Here is a 13,852-nt window from a genome sequence, read left to right as displayed (position 1 = left end):
TCCCCTCTGTGGCCCCATCTTCCACCTTGAGTGTGTTTTGCTGGAATGCACTAAGAGCTCTCTTGACCTTTATCTGCTCAAGGACAACCTGAATTCCATAAGATACAGGAAACTTTATGAATTGTTTTTTGTTTTTTGCTTGATTGTGTATATGCATGGGTATGTGCACGTGCATACAGGTGTATGTGCACTATTAGTGAGCCTTGAACTCAGGGCCTTAAACTCTTGCTTGGCTTTTTCTCTCAAGACTGGTGCTCTACCACTTGAACCACAGCTCCACTTCCAGCTTTTTGGTAATTAATTGGAGTGAGGAGTCTCATGGACTTTTCTACCCAGGCTGGCTTCAAACTGAGGAGTCTCAGATCTCAGCTTCCTGAGTAGCTGGGTTGCAGACATGAGCCACTGGCACTCAGCTTTTGTTTTGTTTTGTTGCTTTTGTTTTGTTAAGGGCGCTGGGGCTTACATGCAGGATTTTGTGTTCCCTACCATTTGCACTCTACCATTTGAGCCACAACTCCAGCCCTTGAACTATTCTTTGTCTGAAGATGTTGATGGAAAGAACTCTACTTGAGCATACTGTGCACATGTTGGACCATTTTTTGCTAGAATGCCTAAACTAGGCTGGCTGCTAGCACAGGACGCGTCCTGGGCTTCTCTCCTAGACACGGCCAGGAGGCGGCCAAGCTGGGCCTGGGCCTCTCTCCTTGACACGGCCAGGCGGCGGCCGAGCTGGGCCTGGGCCTCTGGAGGTATGCGGTTTTCAGTGCCATCTTCCTATGAGGAAACGGACAGTGATTTTTCTCCTGAAAAAAGAAAAAAAAAAGCCCACCAGTCTTCAGAGCATTATTCAGCAGAACAAAACCCTTGCTGAAATGTTTGTGCTATTTTAAAACCCAGAAAGCTTTTGAAAAGCCAGGCCAGAAATACAACAAGCTTCTTGCAGAACAGAGGAAGAGACTTGCAACATCTGTGCTGCATTTCCGTTTGGGAGGAGCAGCTGGGGACTGATGAGGATGGGGCTTCGCTCCTAAATTGGGTGATCCATCCCAGGCGGGCACGGGCAGCTGGGGGTACCCGACCCACGGAAGGCCGGGTTCCACACGAGATGCCCAGCCACGAGACTCCAAGGCCATGGAGAAGTCAGCCCACCCCTGAGGCCCCCTGTCCAGTGCACCCAGGAAGTGGCAGCAGACAAGCCTCCCAGAATCTGGCCTCTGCCCCGTCGAAGCCCACGGGGCTCCAGAGCCCTGGACGGCTGGTGTGTGAGGACACAGGGGTGTGAGGAGATGGCCAGGGTGGGAGGACGGAGAATGAAGTTTGTTTTTTTTCACACGTTGGGGCAGCTCACCTCCAAGTCCTGACCCAACCTGGGCGTCTTCCTGAGGAAAACCATCTGCCAAGGGTACCTGAGGCCTTTGACAATCCGGTGAACCAAGTAGAGGGACTTACCTCACCTCTCTAAGCTCTCAGAGAAAGAAGGGCAAAACACCACCTAGCATCTGTGCACGGAGAATCTTCACGTTCTGGAGATGAGGCGCTCTGGCATAGTCCTTCCAAAACACACCCCAAAAGATTAAATTCATCTCCAAAAGGTCATATGGGTGCCTGTAAGGCACACGTAATTTTGTATCTTCATTGGTCTGGTTTGGCTTCTTACTATTTTTTTAAGTACTTTAAGTGAAATACTTTAGGTACATGTGTACTTGTACACATAGTACACACACATGCGTGCACACATATGCAAAAATGGTTTTTTGTTTTGTCAGTACTAGGGTTTGAACTCGAGGCCTTGTACTTGCCAGGCAGGCACTTTGCCCTTTGAGCCGTGTCCCCAGCCCTTTTGGCTTCAGTTAATTTGTGTACAATGGCTCACATTTATGCTCAGGCTTACCCTCTTATTTAGATTCCCACCATAGCTGGGATGACCGGCAGGCATCACCACACCCAGCTTTTTCTGTTGAGATGGGGTCTCATCAACTTCTTGCCCAAGTTGGCTTCAAATTGCCATCCTCTCAATCTCTACCTCCTAAGTAGGTAGGATTACAGGCATGAGTCACCACACCCAGCTCTACTAGCTGTGAGATTGTGTGGACACACTGGCACAGGAGAGCTGACGCATCCCAGTGGGGCCAGTCTGCATCTCAAAAGCCCCTTACCACAGAAACACCAGGAGAGTTGGTTCCCTACACAGCAATCGCCTTGTTGAAGATAAGACATTTGCATCATCCTCAAGTTCAGTGTGCCCCTTTGTGGTCAGCCCGCCAGCCTCCAAAGTCACCACTCCTCCAAGGTCTATCATCATAGCATAGTTTTCCTGTTCTAGAATTTTCTGAAAGGGAGTCATGCAGATTTGGGAGGCCAGGCTTCTTTTACCCAATGGGTTTTTGAAACTCAGTCACCACCTGTGTGGATGATTATTGACAAGCATTGTGTCTGTAACTACAATGTGTTCACCCGGGCACCTGTGACCGGGCGTTGAGGTTGTTTTCCGTGGGTGGCTATCTGGGATCAAGCACACATGACTGTTTTGGGACGATCCTCTGGTGGCCTGTCTTCATTTCTCCTGACCAAACACCTAGGCATTGAGTGTCAGACTCCTGTGTTATGGTAGATCATGTTGCTAAGTCATTTCCACGTGGCGTTCGAAGGTGACCCCATGGCGTTCAGAGCTGACCCCTCAGCATTTGGCTCCCACCAGCAGCCGTGGCTCTGGTTGCTCCACATCATCACCACCATTTGATATTGTCAGTTATTTTAGTCACAGATATTGAAGGGGGGCTCGTGCTACCTCACCGGGCTTTTAATTCGCATGGCATTGGTCATCAAAACGTTGAGCTCTTTTCGTGTCGTTTTTGGTCCTTTGTCAATCCTCTTCGTGAGGCATTCGTTCATCTGCTCAAGCCTTCCTGTAAGTTGTTCCACTATCTAAATGACTTGGGGTTTGTTTTCTTATTGATTTGGAAGAATTCTTTTACAATGTTTCTTGATAGGAGCTTGCTGTCACGCCTATGTGTTGTGGAAATCTCCTCCAGTCTGGGGTTTGTGATTTCATTTTCACAGAGGAATCTTTAAATTAGCAGAATTTCACAATGAGTGCTTTCTTTGTACTCTCTAGGAAATGGTGGCCTACGACATGGTCTCAAAGATTTTTCTTTGAATTTTCTCCTAGAAAGTTTAGCTTTTTAAGTTTTGGTTCAAAATCTGTCATGATTTCAAGTTGTGTCTGGTGTGAGGCAAGGGTCAAATCTTATTTCCTTCTCTTATGGAAACCCAGTCATTCTGGTCCCTTTTTCTCCACTCAACTATCTTGGGCCTCTGTTGAAAATCAGTAGATCCCCATGGGAACCTGACTTCTTTCTCATTGTTATACTACATGCTTGCCAATTCTAACATCTGGGTTATTCGTGAATCCTTTAATAGGTTATGGGAGCCTGAATTCCTTAAGCCCATTTTTTGTTTTGTTTTCTATCTCTTTCGGTTTGAGTCATTTTATTGGCCATCTCTTAAATTCACCCATCCTTTCTTCTACATTACCCAATCTCTTAGTGGGGATGGTATGGGGTGAGGGTGGAATCCAACATCTCATGACAGCTAGACAAGCTCTCTACCATTTGAGCTACATTGTTTCCAGCCTGTTTGTTTGAGATAGACTCTCATTCTAACTCTCAGTCTTCCTGCTTCTTCCTTCTGATTAGCTGGAATTACAGATTTATAGTACACAAACCCAGCCTATTCAACAAGTATTTAATTGCAATTGTACTTTTGATTCTCTAGTGTCCATTTGGCTCATTCTTATCACTTAAGTTTTGGGGTTTTATGAGATAGTTTTTCACTATGTTACTTCATCCAATCTGCAATTTGTGGGCTCAAGTGTGGTCCTTCCATCTCAGCTTCCTGAGAAGCCGGGACTACAGACATATGCTACACGTCCAGCTGGTTTATTTTCAGAATCCCCAAATCTCAGCTGAAGTTCCTTACTTTTATCAACCATGTCCCTCTTTCTCATTGTTACACTACACTGCCAACATCTGGGTTATTCATGCTTCTTTTCCAATAGGTTATATTTTGTTCTCTTGGTGTGGCCACTCACTGTAAAGTCCTGTCTTGTCCACCAATCCCCTGCGCTGAAGAGGACAGGCAACATTTCACACAGACTCTGCATTCTGTTGTCAGCCTCTTTTGAAGGCGGTGAGTTATCTTGATCCTGTGAGTCCCCCCAGTGTCACTGAGATTTGGTTCTGGACTGTGTTACTATGTGTCTAGTCTGCTGTCCCATCACAACTCTTACTGCTGAACTGTGACCTCACAGTGAAGACACATATCCTTCTGGATGTCCGTGAAGTACTTGGGTATTTGCCAAGCATGATCTTCAGCTCCCTGCCCCTGTAAAATCCTGACACAAACAATTCACAAGGAGGGAAAGTTTATTTGGGCTCATGGGGCCTTTTGGTTTCATTTGGGAGGGGACAACATTTTCCTATGTTGTCCAAGCTGACCTCAGACTCCCAACCTCCCGCTTCAGATTCCCAAGTACCACCACATCGGCCTGACTTGCACTTTTCGAGGTTCTGGTCCATGGGCCCTGGGTTCTGAAGGGTCTAGGCAAGGCAGATCACATGAAGATACAAAGCTACTTTCTGCACGGCAGCCAGGAAGCCAAAGGAAGAGACAGAAGGGACTAGGCTCCTAATAGTCCCTCGAGAACATGTCCCATTGCCTAACTTCCTCCCTTTAGGCCACACCCACTTAAAGTTCTACCATGTCTCTAAAGCAGCGCCATCTGTCGAACAAGCCTTCGACACATGGGCCCTTGGGCAACACTTCCAAGCCACCATTCCAAGCCCCTGAAATCTGAATCTGTAACTTGACCACCTCAGCCCTGCTGACGCCTCTGCTCGGCTCTTGCAGGCTTCCAGCTGGTGCTTTCCCTCAAGCACCTACTCCACTTCCCCCCAACACACATGCACACACACGTAACTCAGGCCTCAGTCCCAGCGTCTAGGTCCCTTTCCTGGGCTGCTTCATCTGAATCTGAATCTGCACTGTAGCCCTTGACACTGAGCTGCGACTCCTCAGACCCGGCTTGCACGATGGCCAGCATGCTTACAGACAGAGGGCGTCCCTGGGGAAGCTCAGGCCGCATGGCCTACCTTCCTGTCTCCAAGCTGTGTCTGTGCCTGGCCCTGTCTGCGTTTGATGACTCCCCAGTGTCTTCAAATGCTATCTCTTTGCTTCAAGGTTTATCACTGCTGTTGGCAGAAGGATTGTCTGACTTAGCTTTATTGACATTTGTCAGAAGCCAGACTTCCATGGCCAGTCCTCTGACCTCTGTGTCTTATAAAACATTTGCTTATTTTTTGTCATGTTTTTGAAGAACTAGTTGATTCAATAGTTTGATTAACCAATTGACTTTAGTGTTAGAGGAAACTGAGTTCCTTATTAGTGAATCACTATGCATCGTGTCTGTCTTCTGAGAGCATAAAGGTTGAGCTGGTCGGCAGTGGCTCACTCCCGTCATCCTAGCTACTCGGGACGCTGAGATCTGAGGATCCTGGTGCAAAGCCAGCCTGGGAAGGGAAAAGTCTGTGTGAGACTCTTGTCTCCAATCAACCAACAAAAAAGTTGGTAGTGAAGGTGGGGCTCAAGCGGTAGAGTATTAGCTTTGAGCAAAATACTATGGGATAGCACCCCAGGCCCTGAGTTCAAGCCCTGCTACTGGTGCACACAGACACAGACACAGACAGACACAGACAGACACACAGACACAGACACAGACACAGACACACACACACACACACACACACAACATCCAGTTTTCATCAGATTTGTAAAGGGATTCTCAGTTTCCCCAAATCCAAAAATCCTTAATTTACAATAGAAATTTTCTCTGTTTTTATTAGAGTACATCAATTGTATAAAATAACAGGCTTGCCAGGTTCCAGTGCCTCACGCCTGTAATCCTAGCTATTCAGGAGCCTGAGATCTGAGGATTGTGGTTCAAAGCCTAAAGTCCGTGAGACTACCAGAAAACCAGAAGTGGCGCTGTGGCTCAAAGTGGTAGAGCACTAGCCTTGAGCAAAAAAGCTCAGGGACAGCACCCAGGACCTGAGTTCAAGCCCCACAACTGACAAAAAATAAAACAAAACAGAAAAACAACAACAATAAATATCACAGGTTGGGCTGGGAAGGTGGCTCAGTGTCTTGCATGCAGTGCCTTGCATGCGTGAGGCCCTGGGTTCCATTCCTCAACACCACATAAGCAGAAAAAGCTGGAAGTGGGGCTGTGGCTCAAGTGGTAGAGCGCTAACCTTGAGCTGAAGAGCTGAGGGACAGCGCCCAGGCCCAGAGTTCAGGCCCCATGACAGACAAACAAAAAGCATCAAAAAACAAAACCCACAGGCTTGGTTGCAACTTATTTTTTCGCAGCAGTGAGTTTAAACTTGGATCTTGTGCTTGCTAGACAATTGCTGTACCACTTGAGCTATGCCCCAGCCTTTTTACTGCTTCAGTTTGTTGGGGGGGGAGGGTTGGGAGGGGGTAGGGGTGGCACATAGATCTGGTGCTTTTGCCTACGCTGGCCTTTGACCACAATCCTCTTCTCTCTACCTCCAGACCAGTTGGGATTACAGGCATGCATTACCATGCCCAGCACATTGTGACATCTTTACACAAGGATATAAAGTATTAACCTCCCTGTTCTCTCTTTCTACTTCCTCTCATCTTCCTTTCCCCATGTGAGAGAAGACACTTGATACTTGTCTTTCTGAGTCTGGCTCATTTCTTTAAAGTGGTCCTGGTGATTGAGCTCAAGGCCTCCAGTGTGCTAAGCAAACCTCTACCACCTCTAGTCCTGTTGTTTTGCATTTTGTTTTTTGAGATAGTCTCCTTAACTTTGTCCAAGCTAGCTTCAAACTCTTTCCTGAGTTGCTGTAATTGCAGCCATTCACCACTTGATTTCATTCTTTTTTTTATGGCTGAATAATAGTCTCTTGAGTACATATACTACATGTTCTTTATTCTTCTGTTCATGGGCAGCTAGGCCGAGTTCATGACTAGGTTATTGTGAATACCATTGCAGGAAACATGATGCACAGGTGTCTCTACTCTGTGCTTTGATTCTTTCAAACTGTGCCCACCCCGCCCACCCCCCCCCACCCCCCCCCACCCCCCGCCCAGGAACCTCTGTACTGATCTCCATAGTGGTGGCACAAATGTGTACTCCCCTCAATCCATGGCCTCACCAGCATTGACTGACTTGTGTTTTCTTTCTTTTGGGTCTTTAACTCTGGGCCTAGGCACTGTCCTTGAGCTTCTTTTGACCAAGGCTAGCACTCTACCACTTGAGCCACAGCACCACTTCCGGCTTTTTCTATGTATGTGGTACTAAGGAATCTAACCCAGGGCTTCATGCATGCTAGGTGAGCACTCTACCGCTGAGCCACCTTCCCAGCCCTGACTTGTGTTTTCTTGACAACCATACTGTCTGCAGAGAGATGAGGCTCCAGTGTAGTTCTGTGCTGCATTTCACGGATACCTAAAGATGCCAGCATTTTTTGTGTATAATGAGGGGCCATTGTACTTCATTTGGAAATTATGTGTTTAGCTCATGTGCCCAATTATTGATTTGCTTGTTCTTTTCATGCCTACTTTTGAAAATAGAACTTAGCCATTTTAAATCATAGACACAGTGAAGAAAGGTATGTATTTGTGTGTGTATATATATGTATTTATACATGTGTATGTATGTGTAGTATGTGTGTGTGTTTGTGTTGCTAGGGATCAAATCCAGGGCTTCACGTGGAACCCCGGTGCTTGCCAATCAAGGACTCTAGCACCAAGCTACCTCTTAATCCCTGATGAGCACATGGTAAACAACTCCCACAAGTATTTGTATATGTGTTTATACATTAATTATGTTCATATTGGTCATCATAATATATCAAAGCCCATACATCAATCAGCAAATGTATCCAGTTGAAAGGAGGCTAGCCAGTGACAGGATCGTTTTGGGGTGGCTAAGTATGCTTTTCCATTTGATAGCACTGGGGACGGAAGTCAGTGTCCCACTCTTCCTAGACAAGTGCTTTGCCATGTGAGCCAAGCCCCCAGTATGTTCTGCTTTTAGTTTTATTTTTTCTCAGCTAGAAGCTCTCACTTTGGCCCAGGTGGGCCTCAGACGGTGATCCTCACCCCTCTACCTCCCAAACAGCTGGAATTACCAGCAAGCTCCTTGTATCATATGTGATAGCACTATATTGAAGCCAATGAAGAGTCCCAGCTAGAACAAAAACTATGGTTCTCATTGTCTTGGGATTTTTTTTTGGCGGGGGGGGGGGGGGGGGGGGGGAGGGGGGGGAGAGTGTGGGAAGACTTAGGGAAATTATCTTTTGGGGAATCTTCAAAATCTTTGAAAGCCAGCTGTCTTCTCTGAGTCTTAGTTAAAACTAGGTTATACAACCCATGAATCTACTTGGCCCGGTCCACTGAAATACATCAAAATATGCAAAAAATTATATAATGACACAAAGCCATTGCTAGGCCTTGGAAATACTTTGTGTATCACTGTGATATATGATCACTTAAAGCAAGTTTATATACAAAAATTGATAACATTCAATGTCTTAGTCTTATCTATCAATGGAAGTTCTAATTTTTCATTCTTACGTAATCTAAGATTATCTCCTGCATCTGTAGACCCCCAAATCAGAAAATGTATTCGCTGACAGTTACCTATATACAAGGGGATAAAATGAGCCAGGTGCCAACCATGGCAGAATAAAAATGCTCACACCTGTAACCCTAGCTACTCAGGAGGCTGAAAGCTGAGGATCCCAGTTCAAAGCCAGCCTGGGAAGGAATGTCCAAGAGACTCTTATTTCCAATTAACCACCAAAAAGCTGGAAACAGAGCTGTGGCTCAAGTAGTAGAGCACCAGCCTTGAGCAAAAAAGCTAAGGGACTGTGCCAAAATAAATAAATGAGTGAGTTTAAAGATAAATAGAACTTAGGGGCTGCAACTGCCTAGACACAGCCCTGGCCAGTCCCTGAGTAGTGAGTGTGTGGACAGCTTTGGAGCAAGGGAGGAGGAGGGACCAGGACTGCCACTCCCCCACAGCCGGCCGGGCTCCGGTGTGAAAGCCACAGCTCCTACCCTCTCAGCATGGCCACATTGCTTTGGAAGAATTGAGGGGTGAGAGAACAGAGAGAGAAGAGGAGGGGAGGGGAGCGTGGGGAGGGAAAGGAGGAAGAGGAGGGTCTGGGTGGTCAGAGAGAAGGCAGGTGTTGGAACTTTGGCCACGCTTTGGACAGGGAGCCTCATCCCTCTGGGCATCTCCACCTCCCCTGGAGAGGCAGAGCCAGGGTGTCTCCTGAACTGTCCGGCCAGCCTCCCGCCAGCCCTGGCAGGTAGCAGGGTGGGTGAAGGAAGGCAGGAGCCCACAGGAAGCGGCCTGGTCAGATGTGGAGATCTCGGAGCACCTGGGGCTGGGGAGATGGTGAGCAGCAGCCCCTCCTCCATGCCCAGGGCAGAGAAAGCCAGCCAGTACCCCAAGCTCCTCTGACCAGGATGACGTCACTCGAGGCACACAGGGGTGATGTGCTGTGCATCTAGCTCACAGGGCTTCTCTCCTGCCCAGGGGACCAGGTGAGCTCAGCTCAAGCCCCAGGAGAGCAGTAACGAGGCCAGGCCCCCTCGCCGACCCTGCCAAGCACCTGCTCACCTCCACTGCCTCCCGTCACCCCACTCACCATCTTCTCCTGGAAAAGGCCACTGAGGGGGGCCCCTTCTTCCCCGTTCCTTCCCTTAGTTACTGTTGCTTTGCTAAAGGCCACACAGACCTGGCCACACCACTTGGTTGGAAATGGACAGGAGTGATCACAGGTAACTGATGTCTCTCCTTTCTCTGATTCCTCCCTCCTTCCTCCCCTCCCACATCCTCCCCAATCCTCAGACACCCTGGTGGCTTTGTCGGGAACCTCTGCTGGCACCTTTCTTATCTAACTCAAGACAGAGGGTGGAATCCTAGCTACTCAGGAGGGTGAGATCTGAGGATCTCAGTTCAAAGCCAGCCAAGGGAGAAAAGCTCTTACCTGCTGTTAACCAGCAAAATGCCAGAAGTGGAGGTGTGGCTTGAGTGGTAGAGGGCCAGCTTTGAGTAGAAAAACCTACAGGCCCTGAGTTCAAGCCCCAGGACCAGCACAAGAGACCCCTAGCAGGGAACAGCTGGGCAAGGCGGTCAAGGCTTTGTTGGCCTGCCCAGTGCACTCTCGTGAAGAGCGGGGAGGGGGGCACTGGACAGCCCCCGGAAGCCGGGCAGAGAGCTCACCTGCGCTCGGCCCTGTGGTGGAGGCCAGGACACGGAAGTGAACGGCCGGAGCTCACGGAGAGGCACTGGGTGGACCGGGCCTGGGCAGCAAGTGGCCATCTCGGGGGGGTTCCCAGAGGCCCCGCGGCTGGACCTGGGGAGGACAGGCTCATTGTGCCTCCAGACGGCTGCTGGCTGTGCGGCCTCCTGAGCCTCAGTTTCTCTTCTGGAACGGGGAAGAAGTGTTCTCAGCTGGAGCAACGCGGGCCCAGGGCAAGGGGAGGGGGGGGTACACCGGCTCCCCGCCCCCGCTGAGTACCCCCACCCCGCCGGGTCATCTGGAGTGGGGACACCACCTGAGCCCCCCCATGCGCCCACCCCATCCGGCCCCCTGGGGCCACTCCATGGCAGGGAAAGCTTTCCAAGGCCTCCGGAGGCACCCAGCGGCCCCCACCCGCTCTCAGCCCCCCCCCCCCGCCCTCAGCCCCCCCCCCCCGTCTCCAGCCCCCCTGCCCAGCGTCCCCCTGCCCGCCTCCCCCCCCCCCCCCCCCCCGTCTCCAGGGTCTCCAGCCCGCCCCCCACCCCCCACCTCCCAGCCCCCACCCCCACCCCCCACCCCCCCGCCCCGCATCTCCAGCCTCCCGCCCCGCCTCCAGACACCCCCCTCCCGCGACTCCAGTCCCTCCCCCCAGGTCTGCCCCCCCTCCGACCCCCCATGTCTGGCGGCCCCGCCCCGAGGGTTCTCTGCGGTCCCGGCCCCCGGCCCCCGGCCCCGGCCCCGCGTGCGCCCCGCTCCCGCTGACGCCATGACGCCGGCGGAGGAGGGGAGCGAGGGGCGGCGCAGCGGCCGCGGCCCGAGCTGGGCGAGCGACGGCCCCGCGGCGGCGGACGGCGGCGGACATGGGCACCCAGGGCGCGGGGCGCAGGCGGCTCCCCAACCGGGAGCGGCTGACGGCGGAGGACGACGCGCTGAACCAGATCGCGCGCGAGGTAAGAGGGGCGCGGGGGGCCGGGGCGCGGGGCCCGGGGCGCGGAGCCGGGCGCGGGGGGCCGGGGCGCGGAGCCGGGCGCGGGGCGCGGAGCCGGGCGCGGGGCGCGGGGGGGCGGAGCCGGGCGCGGGGGGCCGGGGCGCGGAGCCGGGCGCGGGGCGCGGGGGGGCGGAGCCGGGCGCGGGGCGGGGGGCACACGGCCGGGCGCAGGGCCGACCCGCGGCCCCGCGGGGCTCGGCTCCGCGTCCTCCGCGCGGCCTGCGGGCGGGCGCCGGCCCTCGCTCCGGGCCCGGCCGGAGGCGCCGCCTCCCGCGTGGCCGGGGACCCCGCGCCGGGCCGGGCCGCCCTGTCGCTCCAGGCCGGGCCCGGCCTGGCCGCCGCGCGGTCCCCGGGCGGGCGCCCGTCCACCTCCGCTCCACCCGCGGCTCTGCAGAGCCCGTCGCGCGCCGGCGCCCGGGAGGCGGCGTCCAAGTTTCCCGGGCAGAGCCGCCTGCACCCACGGCGCGGCGCGGGCCTCGCGTGCGGTCTCGCGTGCGGGCCTGACCTTCAGGCGGACACGCGGGGCGGGCCCCGCGGCCGCGTGGGGGGCGGCCGGGCGGGGTGAACAAAGGCTCCGCCGCGCCCCTCTGCGCCGGGGTTACCTGGAAAGCCGCACAGGGCAGCGCCGCCTGGACCCCCGCGGCCGGGCGGACAGTCCTCCTCCCCGTGCTCCATCTCACGTGCAAGCCTTCCTGGCGGTTCAGGCGGCCCTGTGATGGCCCCAGACAGACACTTCCTGGGGTTCGCAATGGCCTCTTTGGTGTGTGTCACTGAAAGTCCAGGTTTACCGTCATCAGCATTTGTTGAGTATTGAATGAATGATTTCATGTGAAACAAGTGGAGACTTCCCAGCAAACTCCTATCCAGCCCTTGAAGCCCAGGGTCCATGCCCTATCCTGTGTGAGGCCTTAACACCCAGCTCTCCCATGTCCCCCAGGCCCGCCGCCTGCCTCTGCCCGGCCCCCATCGGGGCCCTAGGCGGTCACCCCAGGCAGGCAGTGTCCCAAGAGCTCAACAGAGCCAGACACACCGTCGGCCTTGACATGTCAGATTCATAAAAGAAGTATATGGCGCTTAAAGGATCCCTGGCTATATATAGACATTTGCTAAATTTAGTGGCATGAGTGTAGCTCCCGGCTTATATCCACACAGCCCCTGTGTGTGTCTGGCCTTGGAGCCTATGTGGCCCTGGCCTCCGCGGGAGGACCCGAGGTGCCCTGGCCTCCACTGGTCAGCAGCATTACGGACATGGGCAGTTCTGAGATGCCTCCCAGGCAGGCTTCCTAGCTGCTGGTTCTATAAAAAGAGACGAAGAGGAGGGGCGAGGGCATGGTGGCCTGGCCCGGGCCCTGTCCATAGCCAGGGAGGCAGCAGCTGTGAGGAGACGGAGTCTGGAGGTAGACCTGGCCTCCACTGCTCCCCCACAACTGCTGGGTCGGGACCTGAGCTTTCTGGCCCCCTCTGAGCCTCTGTGATCTCTTCTAAAACAGGAACAAACTCCTCTCACCTGTCAGGAATAAAGAAAGGCTAGCAAGCAAGCCCAGGGCACTAGAGCAGTGTGTCCGGGCCCCTGTGCCCATCCCAAGAAAAGCCAGCCTCAGATCTGGCCTCTGCAGGTACCGGGTGACAGGAGCTGGGCCTGGGAGGAAGTGGCCGGACAGGCCGCAGCCCGTTCCCAGCTGTGAAAATGAAAAGCACTACCCAGAGGCCAAACAGCTACTCACTGAATCCTCAGGAGCGCCTATGAATAGTAACAGAACCCAGGACTTTCTGATTAATTCGGTGATTCAGCAGATACTGTCATGATGTCCAAATCCCTGTCCTCAGGACACCAGGAAGTGGGGGGGGGGGGTGCTGACAAGCATCTGCCCTCAAGGATTTCAGTCACAGTGGGTGGAAGCCAACATGGTGGCACACATCTGTAATCTCAGCCTCTCGAAAGCTGAGGCAGGAGGCCTGGAAGTCCAAGGCTGCCCTGGCCTACACAGTGAGACCCTCTGTCAAATAAGAAGGAAGGTTGGGAGGAGATCTGATTTTCAGAGGACATGGATGTCCCTAGAGGTTCAGAAGTAAGAGAACAAAGCTGGCGCCGGTGGCTCACGCCTGTCATCCTAGCTACTCAGGAGGCTGAGATCTGAGGATCATGGTTCAGAGCCAGCCCAGGCAGGAAAGTCCTTGAGACTCTTAGCTCCAATGAACTACCAGAAAACCGGAAGTGGTGCGGTGGCTCAAAGTGGTAGAGCGCTTGCCTTGAGTATAAAAGCTCAGGGACGGGGAGGGGGGGGGAGTGTAGGAGAGGGAGGGAGGGAGAGAGCGTGAGAGTGAGCACAGTGTGGCTTCCTGGAGGAAGTTCTTGAAGGATGTGTCTATGAGCTGAAGCTTTGGCTGCTGAGAGGAGAGCCCGGCTCCCCCGGCTGCCCCTCGGTAGTGAGTGACGAGGGAAGCATGTGGCCCAGTGCAGAAAGGGGAGGCAGGCCTCCCTGGAGGCCCAGGCCTCTCCTCACGAGGCTGAGGCCGGCTC

At 53.2% G+C, this 13,852-nt stretch overlaps 1 protein-coding gene across 11 annotated transcripts in view; it reads left to right on the top strand.

The window, feature by feature from the left end:
• The first annotated feature begins 11,133 nt into the window (after nt 1-11,133).
• The window catches only part of Lrrfip1 (LRR binding FLII interacting protein 1), a 122,561-nt gene continuing 119,842 nt past the window's right edge, over nt 11,134-13,852 (top strand). For 5 of the 11 annotated variants that reach the window (XM_042702327.1, XM_042702318.1, XM_042702314.1 and 2 more), the window contains exon 1: nt 11,156-11,293. In XM_042702327.1, the coding sequence (XP_042558261.1) occupies nt 11,204-11,293 (90 nt within the window). In that variant the 5' untranslated portion in view covers nt 11,156-11,203. Of the gene's footprint in view, nt 11,294-13,852 lie in introns of all 11 variants that reach the window. The other 6 variants (XM_042702324.1, XM_042702323.1, XM_042702319.1 and 3 more) reach the window with 3 other exon arrangements.

This window comes from Dipodomys spectabilis, unplaced genomic scaffold (assembly GCF_019054845.1).
Source record: "Dipodomys spectabilis isolate Male_0828 unplaced genomic scaffold, ASM1905484v1 ptg000321l, whole genome shotgun sequence".
Lineage (NCBI taxonomy): Eukaryota > Metazoa > Chordata > Mammalia > Rodentia > Heteromyidae > Dipodomys > Dipodomys spectabilis.
This window is presented reverse-complemented; position numbering and strand designations above follow the sequence as displayed.